General features: G+C 41.2%; 1 protein-coding gene across 9 annotated transcripts in view; it reads right to left on the bottom strand.

The window, feature by feature from the left end:
* Positions 1–21107, bottom strand: part of SAMD12 (sterile alpha motif domain containing 12) — a 346079-nt gene that overhangs the window by 195351 nt on the left and 129621 nt on the right. For 8 of the 9 annotated variants that reach the window (XM_059671849.1, XM_059671850.1, XM_059671854.1 and 5 more), the window contains exon 3: positions 8914–9043. In XM_059671849.1, coding sequence (XP_059527832.1) covers positions 8914–9043 — 130 coding nt within the window. Of the gene's footprint in view, positions 1–8908; positions 9044–21107 lie in introns of all 9 variants that reach the window. The other variant, XM_059671858.1, reaches the window with a different exon arrangement.

The raw sequence follows: 21107 nt of genomic DNA, 5'->3' as shown, positions 1-21107 counted from the left end.
AAAATCAATAAAATATATTTGAAAAAAACAAAACAAAACCATAAAAGTGGTGAGGGGAGGGGACTATTACCCAAGAGAAAATTGAATCATGTGACCGTAGGAAACTCCCACCTGCCTTGATTATAATAATTCTACAATGGGCAGTCAATAGGCACCCATATGGAAGTGTATGGGTGTTGATTTTGTAGGTAAAAAAAAAAAGGTATTCCTTCTGTTTTAGTTCTCTGATCTATGAAACAGTTCATTTGGTGACAACTTTCACTCTTATCCTGTCAAATATTGTCTGTAATAGTAAATAAATGTTGCATTTAGAATATCAATACATGTCCCCTTAGAGCAGCAGTTCTCAACCTGTGGGTCGCGGCCCCTTTGGCGGTCAAACGATCCTTTCACCCTTTCACGGGGGTCGCCTAAGACCATCCTGCATATCAGATATTTACATTACGATTTATAACAGTAGCAACATTACAGTTATGAAGTAGCAATGAAAATAATTTTATGGTTGGGTCACAACATGAGGAACTGTATTTAAAGGGCTTAGAGCAACAGTTTCCTTATGATAGCTTGCAAAGCAGCACTGCCCTGTGATTAAAATGGAAGAAATAAAAATAATGTATTTTTTTTTCTGAAAGTAAAACTCCATTTTTAAATCATGAGATTTTTTTTATTCTAATATTCCTTTTGGTTTATAAAATGATGGTGACGGTAGTTTTTAACTTTTATACATGCATAAAAGTCTGAAGTGGCAACCCTACGCCATTTCAAAACGTTTTCTGAAATTAGACTCATCTATGAATTCTAAGTCTTGGATGCACTGGTGTAGGTTCAGACAAGTGGAATCTCACTGAGACAAGAACATTGTTCCCTTTTGTCAGGGGTAATCTTCCAAGGACAGGTAAGATGACTTTTCTTCATACAAATGTTCTGGTGTCTTCAGGTTATTCTTCCAGTGAAAACTGCATAAAGTGTATTTTCAAACTCAAGTGCTTTATATTTAGATAAATACATATCTATAGATAATAGATGAATATAAAACCACATCTATCTATCATTATCTTTAATATAAATGATCCAATAGCCAGTAAGGAAGATGTAGAATGACATTTTCACGATTTCCTCTTAAAAAACAGCATGCCATTTCAGAAAATTTGGAAAGCACCTGTTATTAAAAATGACTTGATTGAGTTATAGTTTATATGCAATACATTTCACAGATTTGAATAGCAGATGCCTTTTGACAAAGATTGAAAGCATTTTTTTCAGGACAGAAAGTTCCCTTGCTCCTCTGCACCGTCGATCTCCCTTCTATCCCCCACTCCAAGCCACCACTGGGCTGATCTGCACTGTAGATTAATTTGGACTATTTTAGAATTTTATATGATTGTAATTACACACTATGTAGTCTTTTGCTTTTTCTTTCACTCAGCACAATGTGATATTCATTCATGTTGTTGTAATGCATCAGTAGTTTGGTTCCTTCCTATTGCTGAGTAGTGTTTTTGGTATGAATGCAGCATAATTGGTTTATCCATTCTACTTTTGATGGACCTAACTATTGTTTGGAACTTAATATAATTTGAGTAAAGCTCCTTTGGATATTAGTGCACTGTAATTTTTATAAACATATGATTCCAATGCTGTTGGGTAAATACCCCAGAGCAGAATTCCAGGATCATTTAATAAGTGTGTGATTAACTGTACAAGAAATGGGCAGTTTTAAATCAGGTGGCACCATATCATACAATAACAATATACAAGAGATCCAGTTGCTCACATTGTTAGCAACACTTGGTATTGCCAGGCATTTGAATTTTAGTCATTCTAGTTGGTGAAAAGCGGTACCTCACTATGGTTTTATTTGCATTTTCCTGACCAATGAATATTGCTGAGCACACTTTCATGTGTTTATGGGCCATTTTTAAATCTTTGTAAGGTGTCCAAATCTTTTGTCCATTAATACTGGGTTGATTTCTGTTCCAGCTAAGCCAGTCTTCAGGGCTCTATTCCTGCACGGGCCCTATTCTCCAGATGTCAGGGTGATGACTGGCCTTGTGGCATCAATTCTCTGATGGGTCCAAAAGAAAACCATTAAATTTCAGTTTGTCCAGCCTTTCTTACAGTAAAGATCTGAGTGATGACATCCAAGCTGTTTATATATCAGAGCTGAAACCAGCAGCCTTCTGTATCTAGTGAGATGAACATATGACTTTCTTTATTTATTCTTTTGATATGATGAATCACATTGATTTTCACAAACTGAGTCAACCTTGCATTCCTATGTTCAAATGGATATGATGTAATCTTTTGGTCTACTGCTAAATTCAATTTTTTTGTATTTTGTGAAGGTTTTTAGGTTTATGTTCATGAGAGATCTTGGTCTATCATAACATTTTTGTAATATCTTTGTCAGGTTTTGGTATCATATTATTTTGGTCTCATAAAATGAGTTTGAAAGTGCTCCCCTTTTCATCTATTTTCTTTCTTTTTAAATTTTATTTTTCAATTACAGTTTACATTCAATATCATTTCGTATTAGTTTCAGGTGGACAGCATAATGGTTAGATAACATATACTTTACAGTGTTTCCCCTGATATTTCCAGTACCCATCTGAAATCATACATAGTTAATAGAATATAGGGGTGGGCAAAAGTAGGTCTATAGTTGTGAGTAAGCAAAACACCGAGTTTATTCCTGTACTATTATTAAATATTCTTTTATTTATTTGTATAATTTGGTTTATTGTGATATTCTTTATTGTGATGGTCGGGAACCAAAACTGTAATATCTCCCAGGTATGCTTGGAGAAGGGAACAAGGCCATATTTTCTGAAGCAAGAAGGAGGACATAGATGAAATAGAAGTTAAAAATTGTAGGGATATTTCACCAGATAGTTTATAATTTCTCAGCATGACAGAAGAAAGATGCCCACTAGAGATGAAGGGGTTAAAAACAAAGAATAATTTTCTGTTCCTGGAGAATTCTATTATTGGAAATGTAGGCCCTGGCGATATCAGAAACTTTCCTATGCTGCTTGAGGCTCAATAAAAAAATGTAGAGCAGTTCAGACAAAATAGAAATGTAACAAAAATACAAATCTATAGAAAAATAGAACATACTATCCAGAGGGGAAAACCAATAAAGGTAAGAAAATGTGCAGATGAGGCACAGTGGTAAATATACCCGCACTCTATTTGGCTAACCTGGATTCTGTAAGTAGTATTCTCACAGGTGCATCACAGAAAGTAATTATTCTGCTTCTTTTGACACCTGTTAACGACACACCCCACCGGTCTCCATGGGGAACTCTAACCAATAAAAGACAAAACAGCACAAGGATAAAGGGGTGGAACAGCTCGGAGACGTCCCCACTGATGGGAACGATGCTAGCAAATACACAGAGCCGCAGTCTGAAGGCCTGAAAAGAAGAAAAAGGCTTCCCCTTTATTCAACAGCATAAGCAGAACTGCCACATCCCAGGGGCTACATCTCAGCAGAGTATTTTGAAGAGGGAAAGAGGTACAAATGGGCAGTGCTTGAAGCACAAAAAGGACTCGAAGTACTCATCTCTTTGGTAGGAGACCATGGAGAAATAGGACAGATCAATATTGACTATTTGCAGGGGATACCCACATGATAACTGTTTATTCTTGTATGCACGTAGATATCGAAAGGATTCCTGTTGCTGCTCACAAAGAGGCCAACACGCAAACCTTTTACACATTCAAAATAGCTTTAAAAATTCTTTGTATTTTGGGGAGGTCGGTGTGCTTCACCCATGAACCTTTGTCTTGAACGTTGGCAGGGGAAAGAACCCTTTGCAGATGGAGGATGTGAGGCTGAAGGAGGTGAGTTGACTTGAGCAACCACCACAGGAAGAATACCAGGCATAGTCAGGGGCTGAACGCCTCAGAGCTGAAAAGATTCTTAACTGTGCATAAAAGAGAATCTGAAAAGCTGTCTGGGAGCTTACACCTGTACCCAGTGAGCTTCCTCATCAGCATGCTAAGCCTGGCCTCCGCAAGCCGGGGAGAGAAATCTCGCAAGCACAGGAAAATAGACAAATTTCTCTCCTTCAAGCCTAATCTGATGATTTAAATCTATCTCCCCTAATGCCTCTCAGGTGTTCTAACCATCTTATGCCTTTTTAAGAGCTCTTCTGCAGGGAGTTAACACTAGCAGCTTCTCTTCTGATTAAACACATCTGCCACAAAATAGCAGGAACCTTCTGGACACAATGCAATTCTCAGAACTTCTAATAGAAAATTTGCAGAAGGTTTTGCACGCTCGTGAGTTTGCTTAGACTTTGGAGAAACTGGGGGCACAGTTTGTTTAGGGCTTCATGGCCTTTAAACAAAGGCAACCAGAAAATGTTGACATAGTGACAGTACAGGCTAAAACATAAATTAAAAAAATTAAACTACCAAGGTGAAAGGTTACATTTCCAAAGAAAGCTAAAATCATGACTATCGTCAATACGTAAGTGAGCACATGGTTTGAGATTTTATTTAAGTCATTGAGGAAAACGATGTTACCACCAGTTCAAAAGAGGATCTAAACAGCAGACATAGTTATAGAATAAGAAGAGTGAAAAATGAATGTGTGCATGGAAGGCAAAACTCACCTTTCCCACAGTAGCTAGGGACGTCACCCGAAACTGTGCGAAAGGATTTACATGTCTACAACAAGAATTATTTTGCATCGCTGTCAGTTTACAGAGTTGTAAAGCAACTCTGTAGACACGGAATGAGGTCTTCCCAAACAGTGTGCTATTGGCGATGCACCGTTTTCCATGGAAGCACAATTATTTTTACCTACACAGACCACTGACAATCTTATTGATTGCTATATTCCCCAAACCTGGTACAGAGAAGAGGCTTCATAATTACTTGCTAAATGGATAAATGTCTATTATGTACTAAGCTAGGCCCTTCACATACGTCATCCCATTTCATCTTCTCGGTAACCCTTTGAGATAAATACCATTGTCATTTCACTGATGAGAAATTTGTGTGACATTACACAGCTATTATGTGTCCAAGGTTGAGGGTGGAGGACAAGGTGGAAGGGTCTGACCCAGTATATTATTTTTATTTACAGTCACTGTATCATTTGCCTCTAAATTAAGAGACTGTTTATATGTCACACTGATATACTGCATCCCCTTGATGAGCATGATATTGGAGATCCTGGCTTTAAGGAAGACAAGGGAATGGCCTCACTCAGGAGAATCTAAGCCTACGTAGGAGACATACATATGAGCATCTTTCTTGCAGCCTTGCAGACAAGCACAGCATAGCTACCAGCCCGGATTATTTCCCTCCCCTGCTTAGCTGCTCATTTCCCAGTTTCCATGAGAATAAAGATCGACGGATTCAACACTGTTTATATGTGTTGTTTATTTTCATAGAAGTCAGGACAGCACCTCAGAGAACAGCAGCAGCTAACATTCACTGCATGTTTACGATGACCGGGAACCGCTGTCCCAGCAACATCAGGCGGAGACGATCCTCATCCCCCTTTTACAGCTGGAGAAAGCCACAGTGCATCCAGTAACCTTCACAACATCACACAGCTCAGTTACAGCAACCACTGCTCTGACCTGTCCCTAAGTCACTCTATGTCTGCACAGGCTGCTGAGGTGGGCTCTGTCAACATGTCCTGATATTTTATTAGCCTCCTTGCTTTGTTGATTGCAGCCTGAAAGGGCACTAGGATTCCCGCAGCTTCCAGCACCACAGAGCCGGTAACTGCAGGCTGGCCCAAGTTCTGAGAGCTAATTCCTGGCTCCTTGGCACTTGTGATCACTTGGGAATTTTACATTCTTTCTTGGCCCAGAGAACAGGAGAGGGGAGTGGTCTTCTGAGGCCTCGAATAGGTGAGTGTCAAAAAGAAGTGGACCAAATGTTAATCTGAAGTCATTACCTTTGATCTCTAAGTCCCCAAATAATTCCCTTTCTTTTCTTGCCAGAAAACAGCTTAGAATGAAGTCATAGTATGTTTTTAGACTCGTCCGATGAAAGTTGACCTAAATAATAGCTCAAAGCCGGCATGAAAAAGGTGTCAATAAATGGCTTTACTTCTGTTATTGCATTTAATTTTCACAACGATTCTATGAGGCAGGTACTATTAGCACCTCCATTTTGGGGATGAGGAAGTGGGGTTAAAGAACTTGCTCAGAATCCTTGCCAGGATCTTGCCCAAGGGCCCAAGGCGGGTGCCACAGAAAGCAATGGGACAGCTGCCTGAAATACATATCTCCTCCCCTTCCCTCACGTCACTCAGCAGAAAGCCTTGGGAAGTGGGGCCATTTGCTCCACACGCCTTGAAGCATGAGATCTTCATTTCCGAGGAGCAATAGTCTTATCCTCTTCAAACCATTATAAATGCTTACCCTTCCCTCAAGGGTATCTCATAATTCTCACCCTTAATGAAAGATAACACTACTTTCAAATAAGATCACGAAAAAGGCTTCGCCCTGGCCATCACAGACATTAAGGAACATTAGCGGACATTACCTGATGAAGGCTACCATAATCAGCCAAATGGTTCCTAAATGACTGATCGCTTTTAGGGGCGGAACAGCTGACCTTACACGGGATTTTCTTATATTCTTAAGGGAGGGAACTAAGAAATACAATCTAATACCTGAATTCTAAGCAAAGTTCCACCTCTGTCCTTAGGATTTCAGGAATGTTATCCAAATGGGCCATTACCTCCGGTTGAGGGGAGAGAGGAAGTGAATTAAGGACCTTTTTTATGCTTAAGTTGGGAGGTATTTTACGCTCTGTTAACTCAGCTTGAGCTACACTTGGGTGTGTTCCTTATATATTTAAACATTATCCACTTGGTCACCAGGACTCCATGATAATCTAGCTTAGCAATTTTTAAACCGCAGGGTTGTTGCAAATCTAGTTTTCTAAACAATTCGAACATATAAAACAGACAAGGGAGCTGCTTTGGTTGAATGCCCACCTTTACCCCCAGCACACTCTTATCCCCTGGGCAGCCTTGAGTGTATATAAGGGCTCCAAGGAGCACATTTCAAAACCACCCATCAAGTTCTGCCCTAGGGAGGTAGGATCTGCCCCCGTTCTCAAAGTTACAGGGCAAACACCGAACTGCGAAATTACATACCTTCTGCTTAACGCACCCCTTTCCAAAGTAATAGGAGTAAATAGAAACTATAGGGAAAGGTTAGATTTCAGGAGAGAGGAGGAGTCTGTAAAGAGGCTGGGCAGTTGGAGTGTTGAGCTCCTCCAGAGCAAGCCACTTTCCCACTAGAGCATCAGTTCTTTTCTTAGGAAAAAGGAAGACTCTGCTTGGGCAGCATGGCTCCATGGTGGAGCACTGACCTATGAACCAGGAGGTCACAGTGCGATTCCTGGTCAGGGCACGTGCCCAGGTTACAGGCTCGATCCTCAGTGGGGGGCATGCAGGAGGCAGCCAATCGATGATTCTCTCTCATCATTGATGTTTCCATATCTCTCCCCCTTCCCTTCCTCTCTGAAATCAATTATATACATACACACACACACACACACACGCCCCGGTGCACGGATTCGTGCACATTGAAAGGAAATTAATTAGAAGGAATATTTTAATATTGCTATTTGTGTCTTGCTAATGAAAAGAAAATAGGATTCTACGAGTCTCCTATCTACCTACTCCAGGACTTTTGTGAGGATCAAATAAGATGAGGCACACGAAAATGCATCATAAATATTTGGTTAAACTCTAAAATGTTTGCACCTGGCTATAAAGCAAGTCAGGTTCCTGGGCTGAAGAAATTTCAAGGAGGCTAGTCGCCAGGGAAAGGAAGCCAGGCATCGCTATGTGACGTCGTTACCCAGTGCCCACAGCGACCATTTCTGGGCTGGGCCGGGCTGTGGGCCACATTTTGTGCCATGGGGTCTTGGCAGCATTGGCTAAAATTTGGTGGGGTGTTGCTCCTGGCCTGTGTCCCACTTGGGGGAAGCCGAGTGTTGATTTGTCGGCGCCAGGTCCATGGTGCCGTTTATTTTTGAAATGGCCAGTGCGCATCATAGCAGCTCCTGCATTGAGTGTCTGCCCCCTGGTGGTCAGTGCATGTCATAGCTACCAGTTGGATGGACACTTAGTCTTTTATATATATATAGAATTTTTAAAAGGAAGACTGTATTAGAATCAGAACTTTCTTCATGTTTGTTTCTTCCTGAAGCACAGAGCATATTCCTGTGCCATCTTTGATCACAGTGTTTGCAAACAGGGCAGGAGGGAGGAAGACTGCCATGGAAAGAGGCTCTCAGGGCAGCCGGGCCAGTGAGGTCTGGAAGAGACACCTTACTCGGATGGGCTCCTGCAGTAGGCCCGTCCTCTCTCCCTTGCCACCTCATTCTCCCACTGAGAGACTTGATCCTGAGGGCTTTTCCAGTTCATTATACTGTCAAATTTTCTGCTTCCAAGTGCTTCTTGATCACCACATATATTTCTCAAAGGCCCTTGATCTAAACAGAGTCTTAATTTGTGCTTTGAAAGATATTCATCTCAGGGGTAGTGAGTTAGTAATATTCTATTTACTTCTAAATTTTCCTACTTAGAATATTCACTGATTGATCCTGTAACCAAATTGATTTGAAAGCTTTCTTCCCTTTCTTTTTTTCTAGGATTGCTTTTATTTTCTCTAAAATCCCTGAGCCCTTACCCTGATTTCCACATATTTTTATATTGGACGCTTGCAATCCATGGTTCTCTACAACAATGTCTTATGCTTGTTAAGTGGCATGGCTCACTGGGATCTGGAGTTGACCACCCCTTTTAAAGGAAACCCGTGCCAGAAAATTTCAGCACGAAGATGCTGTCTCATTGCAAGGGTATGGGAAAGGCCATTGCGAAGGGGAGAGGGAGCGAAATATTCTGGATGCCGCATACTTTACCAGTTATGTCATGCTGTTTGAATGACTCGCTGTAGATCTGATACTGATTTGGACAATGTTTCTTCAACCACTTGCAGACATCCTGCTGAGTCCACAGAGCCACTGGTTTTGACAGCTTCACCGTAGATGACTATAAATAAAGAAGGAAAAGCAGGTCTGTTAAAGCCAGCCCCATGCCTAGAAAGGCACTACTATCAGGAGTCCTAGAATGCGGTAAAGGCTGCCAGCTGGAGTCCCCAGACACAAATACCTGGCCCTTGTCCTCCTAACCTCAGCAGACCTTCTCCACACCCCCGGAAACCAGAAAGAAAAGCTCCAGGCAGGAAAGCCCACCTATACTCAACTTATCATCTCGACGGGGAAAAGTCTCCAAGAAGCAGTGTTTTCTGATGAATACTCCGACAACAAGGCAATGGTGTTGCTAAGCAATTAATTAAACTTTAGGGGGAAAATAGCTGCCTCCAAGTGGCCTTTTTCTGTATTCCAAAGTGTCCACCGCTTGTCCTCTGGTATCTCCAGGGCCTAGTACAACACTGGTCCTGGCAGATGCTAATAATTATGTCTAAAATGAATGTTGCAGGAACACTGCATAGTAAAAAGTGCAGGTCGCTCTGGCAGCTCTGGCTGAAGGCGGTTCTATAAAGTCTAGGAACATTAGTTATGCCACAGGGAGGGAGTAAGAAGTCAATTCTGCCAGCATGTGGGGAAAGGTAATAAGGTACTGGGAGCAGCTAGACCTTCTGTAGAAGCCAACTAACCAAGGCCCTTTACTGCTCACTGGACCTTTCAAGGAGGTGTTTAGAAAACCAAACCAAGCAGAGGCACAAGGACCCTCAGCCTTTGACAGATGGTGGGTTACAAATACATTTATAGATTATCAACAATTAACTGTGCTAGACACTGGTCCTCCTCATGGATCCCAAGAACTTGCTTGAACCTACATAAATGCTTAACTATCTATATTTTTAAAAATATTTTTATTGATTTCAGAGAGGAAGGAAGAGGGAGAGAGAGATAGAAACATTAATGATGAGAGAGAATCATTGATCGGCTGCCTCCTGGACACCTCCTACTGAGGATCAAACACACAACTGGGGCATGTGCCCTGATTGGGAATTAAACCGTGACCTCCTGGTTCATAGGTGGATGCTTAACGACTGAGCCACGCCAGCCGGCCAGCTATCTATAATTTTTATCACTTGTATCAGTGTTTGCCAACAAAGTAGGATTATAATATTGATAGTTCTTTAAAAGCTGTGGGGAGGCACACAGACCTGGCTATAAATATCACTGACCTTCTCACTGGGGATCATTCGCTTTCATTTCTCTTTCAATCTTTCGGAGTAAGTCAAGGGGAGAGCCTCAATTTTGTCTGAGTGTGATTTAACACCTTTCTAACACCTGCCAGCATGTGTTTGACAAAGAGAGGGGTCCCTTCAGCCTCAGCTCCTTCAACCGACAGCAGTCAATTTATCATCTAATAACTGTTCTGTTTTACTTTTATTATATCTAAGGTTGCTTTTATTTTATGGCAAATAAATCATGGCAAAAAAGAAATCTTATTTTGGTAGTACTGTCTAGTTCGCTTTTAAAACAAACTTGAGTAGGTCAATTTTAAGAAAAAAAGAGTAAGGACACAACAGTAGAAATAATAAGATAACCGTAAAAATAGTGGACGTGATTCAAATTTAGAAAACAGTGCTCAGGTGTTAGCTTTCATCGGTATATTTTCAGTTGTATGATTCTTTGTGCCATTATTTATAAAGCAATCACAAAAATGCATCACTTTTTATTTTGAGCTTTGGTAATATTTCTTCCGCCCTTATTAAATGTGATAGATTTTATATATGAACACATATACACACACACTTATATACATATATACCTATCTGCTTTTCATTTATCATGATTGGCTTTCCTCCACTGATATTTGGGGTTGATGTTCTCTCCCTTTGAATTTCTCCAGGGTCTGTGACCATCCTGACCAATCCAGTGCAGCAGAATTCATGCTATCTGTGTTTCTGAAGCGAGGTGATTAAAACAGACAATCTCTGCCTGGCTCACCCTCTCCAGCACTCTTCTTTGGTACCCAGCCACCATAATGTGAGGAAGCCCAGACCATATGAAGAGACTATGTGTAGGAGTTTGGGCCAATCACCCAGGTAAGGTCACAGCTGACAGCAACCACCAACACCATTCCTCAGACAAAGGTGCAAACAAACTCAAGATGATAGCAGCCGCCAAGCCTTCAAATCTTCCGGCTGAGGCCCCCAGACACCATGATGCAGAGACAAGTGAGCCCTGCTGAGCCCTAAGTGAATGCCTGACCGATATAATCCATGAGCATTATCAACAGTTGTCTTCCACCACTAAATTTTGGGGTAATTTACTTTGCAACTCTAGTAACTGGAATACTAAGTTATATGCTCAGGGAGGATAGAACTGTTACACCAGCTCTCCGGAGTGCCCTGCATTTAATAGATGCTCATACAGACGCAATGAATAAGTGAATGAATTAATGACATGAAACCGCTCTCACTGAGTCTGGGCTCACAGACCTGCTGACTATTCAGCAGTGAATTTCAAGTCCAGCCCTTGCTGCCTTCCACCGACCTGCGTTGTGCTCATGTGGCTCCTAGTCAAACGTGGCCTCTTCCTTCAACCCTCCATCCCTGAGTCAGATGCTGCCAGACATCTGCCCTCTGCTTTCCTTATTTTGACGACAGAGGAGGACCTCTGGCATGGATGATACAAATGAGTAAATGTTTTGTTGTTGCTCAATTTTTCCCTGTTTGCTGGTCATCGCCTCCTTTCCTTTGCATGATTAGGACACTAGACTTTTGGCTCCTTTAGCTAGAAATGCACTTACCACATTTCACAAGTCAGCACCTTTGAATCTGGCTCTTTCCTGCTCTAAAAATTTCCTTCAGATTAGCTGAATGAGTTCATAGCTGACACATCATTACCCTGCAACCCCTTGCAAGTTTCCTGCAAGTCAAGCTAATCACATCTCTTGAAAACTCCTAAAACCAGACCCAGAAGGCTGTAAATTAGGAAGGGAAAGGCAAGAGGATAAAGCTACTTACACATCGATATACCAAACGTCCTGGAGGGTCATTCTTTAACTTTCTCATTTCCTAGGAAACAGAGCACCCTCACACCAAGACAAGCCCATGCAACTGGAGGCCCAGGGGGCGATGAACTCAAACATGCCAAGTCATCTCAGAACTCAACCTCACCAGCCCACCAGGTTTGCTTTCGTTATAAATTTTCCTTTTGTCACAAATCCAGGTGTTCTAAGGCTAACACTTAAAAAGCGGGCTCATTTTTCCTTCAGAATATACTCTTGCTATGTGGTCACTTGGTTACCACTTGCTTGGACGGCAATAGACACAGAGCTTTAGACATAGATTTTTAAGAGTCTGTAAACCTACAGGAATATACCTCCACATAAACTGCTAGAGCAAATAACATGGGGAGGAGTAAAGATTTCTACTATGAATAAGCACTGCTCACTCATCTCTCCTCAGTCAGACAGTGATAGATGTATTGGCTCCATTTCTGAGCTGATTCTTTACAGTGACTTTATTATGGAATTGGTATCAGTTTGCTCCACATTAAGAGCCACGGTGACTCCTGCTGCCGTAGTCTGGATCCTCAGAGCACTCATTTGTTCTGCCCGAATTTCTTCGTGTAGCCCCCACAGGTGCCCTCAGGACTTCTCCAGTCTATCAGGATGCCCCATCCCCAACAGCAACCAAGTTTGGGGGCGTGAATGTTATAACCCGATTCCTTTAAAAAGCTTAACCTTTATTTCTATGTGCAATTTGAAACGCCAAGCATTTGTTCAATTCACATCAATCTATGTTCCACACTGTCCCACTGGGCTGTGCAGAGCAGTCAAATCTCAACGGTTCCAGAGTGACTTGAACTTTTATTTGAACCTTTCCTCGCCACCCAATACTCACACCTCTCTTTACGCCCAATGGAAGATAATTTTGTCCGATGTGCCATGTTTTTTTTCACCCACAACAGGAGCCTAAACCAAAATAATAATAGTTCATAAAACAAAGAAATAGTATTTCATATTTATTAGAAAAAATAAACGAATAAAAAGTCCTGCACCTAGGCAAACATGAAAAACATTGGCCCCAGTTTTCCCCCCATGTTCAGTCTACTATAGCATTCTCTGCGTTTACAGCTCTGGAGGCAATTTTGGTTGCTTTTGCTGCCCCGAGAGAGGCCGGAGGCAGTTTGTTATTTTAACCTCGATGCATCCTGACTCCAAGCAGGACGGCAGGGATTTCCTTTCTGAGTCAGTTCCGGCTTTTCTATAGACAAGCTGAAAGTCTGTTTCACACGAAGACTTCACTTTATGCAAAAGACACATCTTTGTTTACAAATTACTTTTTTTTTTCTGCAAATGATTCCATTTTAGACAACAATTCCAGCTATGCTTTACAGTAATTTCTGGTTTGTATTTAACTAGAAAGAACTCTCAAGTTTTAAGTTCTTTGAGGTAAACCTGAAGCTTTTCTGCTAATAAAATAAATGCTTTAAAGAAGTTTGCTATGGAAAAAACATATACAAAACACTTTTAAAAGTTGAATTTTGTAACCCAATTACCCCTTATCTGTTTTGCAATATAAATTCCCTTTTAATTTATTGGGTTTTGATTTATAAGAGAACACTGCAATTTTAAGCTCCCGATGGCTGTACAAACTCTTAACTGGGTAAGCTTACACGAGACCGAGTTGATTGTGGAAAAATAGAGAAAGCATAGAGTGTTTACACCCACTAGAAGGACAAAGAAAGCTTTATGGCCAAATATCAAGAAGTGGTAAACACATTTGCAGTGTCTCATTTATAAGCAAGAATCATTGATTTGTTGCCTCCTGCACACCCCTTACTGGGGATCGAACCCACAACCAGGACATGTGCCCTGACGTCGAATGGAACCGTGACCTCCTGGTTCATAAGTTGATGCTCAACCACTGAACCACTCTGGCCGGGCTCAATGTGTAATCTTACTTAAGATTGAAAAAAGGAAGGAGACTGGAGGGGAAGGGTGTGGGGGAAGAACAAGCAACAACTCATCAATGTCTATTTTAGCAGGTTTTAATGGACTGTGTGTGTATGTGTGTGTGTGTGTGTGTGTGTGTGTGTGTGTGTGTATGTAAACAACTTTCCTCGGATAAATAAAGACTAAATATAAATATTCTAACAGAGAATAATTACTATTTTTCTTTTCTCTTCTTTTGTGGGTGGGGGGAAGAGGATATTGAACAAACTTTGGGAAAACAACAATCTAGATTCAAGACTCTTCCCGAAAATCTGCAGTATTAGAAAACACATCCTGTGAAACAAGCCATTCCATTGCTAATAAGTTCTAGTGGTTTAAATGGTCTTTTATATTGAAGCCCAAATCAACCTTCCATCATCTTTCTCACTGATTCTTGAGTCCTATCTTTGGAGCAATACAAGACAAATTTCACCAAGCACTGCACCGGTTTCCATTCCACACATCATATCAGCACTCCCCATTAAGTCTCATGCGTGTGTTTTTTAAAGCCATGTTATATGCTAATGAATCTCCAATTTTATCTCCAGCCCAGTCTTCTCTCCAAACTAGTGAATCATACATACAGCTGATGACTTCAGTTAACATTTGCATCTCTAGTAAACATTTCAGATTCAATATGTACAAAACTGACCTCCTGTTCTTCTCAAAATTGCCTTCATCTCACCTGAAACTCTGTACTTCCTGTTGCTGAAGCTCCAAATTGTGGATTCATCACTGACTCCATCTTTCTCTTGCATTCCACATCTAATCTACTGGGAGAACCTCAGGGGTCTCCCTTCAAGTATATCCACACTCCCATCTCTTTTCACCACTAATGGTGCTACAATCCTGATCAGACACACTATCATGCTACACCTTAGTTACTTCATACACTTAATACACCTAAGCTCATTCTGATTTCGCCTTACCCTTATTTTAAAATAGTTTAAAATAGTTTACAAAGCCTCAAGCAATCTGGCTACCCAGTACTTGATATCAGTTTTACTGTCCTTCCCCTAACACACTCTGCTCCCACTATTCCTTGCCCTTGCTGACTATGCCCACTTAAAAATTAAAAAAATATAGATAGATATAGATATACACATATATACTTCAGAGAGGAAGGGAGAAGGAGAGAGAGAAACATCAATGATGAGAGAGAATCATTAATTGGCTGTCTCCTGCACGCCCCACACTGGAGATAGAGCCCACAACCTGAGCATGTGCCCTGACAGCGAATTGAACTGTGACCTCCTGGTTCACAGGTTGATGCTCAACCACTGAGCCATGCCTGACAGACCCCACTTCTTATTCTGCAGGGAATACTCTTTTTTTTATTTTTTATTTTTTTGCAGGGAATACTCTTCTCCCAGATACCTATATGGCTAATTCTCTCACTTCCTTCAAGCCTTTGCTTAAATGCTACCTCCTCCATAAGTCCTATCCGATTCCCCTGTTTAACAAAGGCAACACTCCTCTCTCTGGAGCTTCCAATACTTACCATCTTGCTCTATTGTCTCCATCTCTACAGCAAGTACCATCTCACAAACAACACAGCTCACTTACTTTGTCTATTGTTTATTATCTGTCTCTTCCCGTGTCCTTGCAACCTACACAAGGGCAAGGATATTTCTTATTCTATGAAGAATCCCAAACTTTAGGACAGTGCCTGGCACATGGCAGGCACTCAATAATTATTTGTCAAACGAAAGAAAGAACTGTCTGGTAGGTCATCATATATCACAGCTCCTCTATCCTTGAGTGTCAGAAAACCGGTTCAAGTCCCAACTGTGTTCTTAACATTCCCAGGTTGGGAATAAAACAGCCTTTGCTCTGATTAGATTTCTCCTATGCTGAGCCAAAAGAGCAGGGCTATTCTAGCACTACAGTTCTTAGCAAGATAGCTCACATTCCTGGTCCTCAATTTTCTTCTTTTTACATTGACACAGGAGTGATGTAATGAAAAAGGCCTTTAGGCATTTGCAAGCACGCAGACCTGAACGGAAGGCCAGCTGTGGCATTCACTGTGACCTTGGGCCAGCGATTGGACCCGTCTAAACATGGCCATTGGTACACAGGATATAGTGCCTATCTTGTTGTTTGTGGAAGGGTTAGAAATGGTTCAAACAAAGCACATTAAAAGTGTTTGCCATCTCTTATGTGTTCAGGAAAGTAAATCTTCACATCTCTAGCATGGCTGCTGCTGGACCCCCAGATCCTGCTGAGGGGAAGCAGTAGAGCAGCACAGACAGGCAGGGCTTTGGAGTTCAGCTGCCTCGAGTTGAGCTGCAGGTAGTGTGATTGAGGGCCAGGGGTAGTGTGCTCAGACCCAAAGAAAAGCAACTGATAAGACAGGAGTAGTAAAACGCACGCGTGGAAAAGGTGGGTATCAAAACAAGAAAAAAAAAAGTGAGAAAATATAGAGAAAGGGAAGAAAAGAAAGATGGAAAGATAAACATTTCAAATTAGGAGAGGTAAAGGGATGCTCCTCCTATCCAGGCTGGGCTTTGCTGCACAAATACTACCTCTCCTTCCAGTGACTGGTCATCTCAGTGGTTTCCTCCCATTCGGAGCCTGGCCTGTCCCCAGGCGCCACCTCTGGCAAAGTTCCCTAATCCCGTGTCAAAGATTCATCCCAGATTCCCCAGGTGATGGAGCTGTTTATAAAAGAGCACCTTCCAGATGTGTAGATGTTGCTGCTCGCAAGCTGTGAAGTGAACACTGGCGTGTGATGCTGGGAGGATCTGCTGTCTCCCACATGCATGCCGCTGGGCACCGGGGTTTCTAACAATCAGACCTCACAGAGGGAATACAGAGGCCTGCGCAGGCAGTCAGCAGGAAAGAAGATGTCTCTGGCATCCCAGATGGTCCTGGGTATGCAGGCCTGCTCTTCCCATCAGCCCAGATTGTTGCACCTGTCAAGAGGAATATGGAGGGAGAGCATCACAGTGTACTTTGTGTCTGCTCTGTGCTAGTACAGCAGAAAAACCCATCACTCATCTGCCCAGGTGAGCACACTGTGGGAGATGCCGTGTGTGCAAGGTGCAAAGCTGCCCCCACACTCTGAGCACGTACCTATGGGCAAACCCCTGTGCAAATGTTGGATGAATGAAAGCATGACAAAAGCCAAAATGGAAACAAATATGAACCTTAAAAATGGTTATTGATCATCATTTCATATCGCTACAACAATTCCTTTGGAATAACAATGTGGTAGATCGATAACAAAAATGTCCTTAGTGCAAAATGACCCTCTGTAATATGACCTGAGTCCTGTCAATCATAAGGAGGCACCTATTTTTCTGTTGCTTGGGTCTGAAGGTCTGGGGAGGGGAGCCTTGTGAGGAGATGATGAGCCAGGTGTGAGATGATTTCTCAAGAGGTCTTTTGTGTTTGTGAATTCTTTCTTGCTCCTCTAAAGTCACTATGAGAACATGCCTGGGAAAGTCTGACCAAATCAGGCTTGGGAAGGTGGCCCAACAGCTTATGAATGCCATTCCAGACAGACATGGCATATTTCCAGACACACATTCCAGACAGACATACAGAGTTCCAGACAGATATACAGTTCAAAACATGCATATATAATTCCAGACATACATACAGTTCAAGATATACATACATAATTCCAGATATACATACATAGTTCCAGACATACATACATAGTTCCAGACATACATACTTAGCTCCAGACATACATACATAGTTCCAGACATATATACAGTTCAAGATATACATATATAATTCCAGACATACATACAGTTCCAGACATGCATACATAATTCCAGACACACATACATAGTTCCAGGTATACATACTTAGCTCCAGACATATAAACATAGTTCCAGACGTACATAAAATTTTAGATAACATTTTGTAACACAGTACATGGAAAGAATTGTTTTAAATACTTTAGATCCATCACCTTTATTCTTCTCCACAACTTACAATGTAATTATTTCTACCTCTTCACAGAGAAACAGGCTTAGAGTGGGGAAGCAACTCCCTCAAGGCCACACTGCCAGTGAGGTAAAACTCCATGCTTCCTTCATGATATCACTCTGGCTTGGCGCACACAGGGGAAAGAGAGGTGAGCTGTCTTCCTGAGAATTCCAGTGCTGGATTGCTTCCCTAATTGAATCAGTCAAGATAAATCTGACCAAAACGACCCTGCCTCTGACCTAACCCGGGTGTGCCAGGCACAGAGCCCATCAGATGCCTGGTCCAGAGCTCCTTCCACTCCCTCATCATGGAAGGAGGTCCATGCCCTGCAGTTACAATTACAGCACCAGCAACATGTGAATGAATCACCACTGCCCATCTTACAGTTTCTGTGAAGATAGAATGAAATAACTGAAAAGCTGAGTGTTTACTTTACATGACTTGACAGAAAAGAGGAGGCTGATGGGTCTCAGGGAAGTTGGGGCCACCGTGCTGTTGGCACGCAGGAGGAACAAAAACACTAAGAAAATGCTGCTTGCTGTACTGAGCAGGGGCAGGGAGTGGGCTCTGGGGTCTGGAGAGCCTATGAACTCTAGAATCTGTGAGGGCAGGGGTCCATTTATGCAAAACTTCCACTACTAGCCTTCCGAGGCTTTAATTAAGTCCACACAAAGAATAGCTACTGCCCGGCTCCATGATGTCTCCGTGGAAAAACAATTTGTCCATATGTTCAATGCAGCCAGATGATACCGTAATCCAATGGGGGCTGTTACGGAGTGAATGTGTGTATTCTCCCAAAACACAGGTGTTGAAACTCTAACCTCCAACCTCCGATGTGGCTGTATTTGGAGATAGGGACTTTATGGAAATAAGTAAGGTAAAATGAGGTCATAAGGTGGGATCTTGATGCAGTAGGGTTAGTGTTCTTATAATGGGAGAGACCTTGGAGAGCTCTTTGTCTCTCTCTGCTATGTGAGGATACAAGAAGAAGGTGGCTGTCTGCCAACAAGAGAGCTCTCACCAGAATCTGACCAGGCTGGGATGCTCTGACCTGGGACTTTCAGCCTCCAAAGCTATAAAAAAATAAACGTCTGTTGCTTAAACCCTACAGTTTACAGTGTTTTGTTATGGCAGCTCAAGTGGACTAACACAGGGGCAAACTCGAGTTCAGATAAACTGGTAAATTCATAAATTCACCAAATAGTACGCCAATTGAAGGCTGATAAAGCTTTGGAAATCTCACCACATACATATAATAGAGAAGAGGATCAACTGGAAGTGAGATGAATTATAAGACAACAGAAAGAAAATGTACTTTTCTTATATATTTGCATTTCAAACACTGACTTTTATACAATTAAAGAAAATTTTACTCATTAACAAAATTACCTTTTTTAAAACTGTTTTTTATAGAATCCATGTCCACGCACATGTCTTATGGCCATATCCCACTCTGAACAAAATATTTGCTTAACAATTTTAGTAATGTTTATGCTTCTATAATTTTCCTGGTTATTTTTAATCTTCTTATGGCTATCAAAGAAAGCATGAACGTGGTTTAAAAAATAAGTTATACAGCTCTAACTGGTTTGGCTCAGTGGATAGAGCGTTGGCCTGCGGGCTGATGGGTCCCAGGTTCGATTCCAGTCAAGGGTATGTACCTTGGTTGCGGGCATATCCCCAGTAGGAAGTGTGCAGGAGGCAGCTGATCGATGTTTCTCTCTCATTGATGTTTCTAACTCTCTATCCCTTTCCCTTCTCTGTAAAAAAACACCACAATAAAATATATTAAAAAAATAAGTTATACAAAAGAAGTTGTGGTGAAAACTACCAGTCTCTGGTCCCATTTCTTCTCACTGGAAACTATTATTATTTTTTAAGTAAAACACACATGGTCTGGTCTAGCTCTAATATCTCGCTTCTCCAACCCTAGGTGCAATTTTCAGGGGCAACCTCTAGTAGTTTCTCTTTTCAGACTCTTTCTCAGTTTTAGAGAATTATTTGTGGATACTTCGATGATAATGGTCAGAAGTTAGCACATATCCTAGGTAGCTCCTACCTCATCTCTTTTTGGTTTGCTCCTTGGTATTACTAATTTTAATTCTTAATTGGTTATTTTTTTGTCATGCAATTCATTTTTAAATATTATTTTGTTTTGGTTTCAGGTGTACAGGATAGTGGTCAGACAATCACATACTTTACAATGTGTCCCTCTCATGTTTCCAGTACCCATCATACATTAATATGCATTTCTATGCTGTACTTTATATCACTGTGACTATTTTGTGACTACCAATTTGTACTTCTTAATCCCTTCACCTTTTCCACCGAGTCTTCCAATCCCCCTCCCATCTGGCAACCACTAGTTCACTCTCTGTGTCTATGAGTCTCTTTCAATTTTATTTATTTTGCCACTTAGATTCCTCATATAAGTAAAATCACATGGTATTTATCTTTCTATGACTGACTTATTTCACTTAGCATAATATTCTCTAAGTACATCCACATTGTAACAAATGGCAAGATTTCATTCTTTTTTAAAAGCCAAGTAATATTCCACTGTATTCATGTACCACCACTTTTTTTATCCACTTGTCTATTGATGGGCACTTGGGTTATTTCTATATCTTCACTCTTGTAAATAATGCCACAATGGACATAGGGGTACATATATTCTTTCAAATTAGTGTTTTGGGTTTCTTCAGATATATTCCCAAAAGTAGAATAGCTGGGTCATAAGGCAGTTCCATTTTTATTTATTTTTATGAACTTCCATACTGTTTTCCACAGTGGCTGCACCAATCTGCATTCCCACCAACAATGCAAGAGGGTTCCCTTTCCTCCACATCCTCGTCAGCATTTGAGCCATTTGGACAGGTGTGAGGTGATATCTCATTGTGGTTTTAATGTGCATTTTTATGACAATTAGTGATGTTGAGCATTTTTTTCATATGTCTATTGACCCTCGGTATGCCCTCTTTGGAGAAGTGTCTATTCAGGTCCTCTGCCCATTTTTTATTTTTATAACCTTAAATAATATATTTAAATATATGTTTTTCCAAGTAGAGACTCCTTTTTATTTTTTTTACTATATGTGTTTATTTCCCTTTTCATGTTTTCTATATTTGTTCCTCTCTTGCCAAGTCCCATCTTCTGTCATCCACAGCATTGTTTTTATATGGTCAAGGTC

Source organism: Myotis daubentonii, chromosome 17, assembly GCF_963259705.1.
Source record: "Myotis daubentonii chromosome 17, mMyoDau2.1, whole genome shotgun sequence".
NCBI lineage: Eukaryota > Metazoa > Chordata > Mammalia > Chiroptera > Vespertilionidae > Myotis > Myotis daubentonii.
The sequence above is the reverse complement of the archived record's forward strand: the minus strand, read 5'-3'. Positions and strand labels throughout refer to the sequence as shown.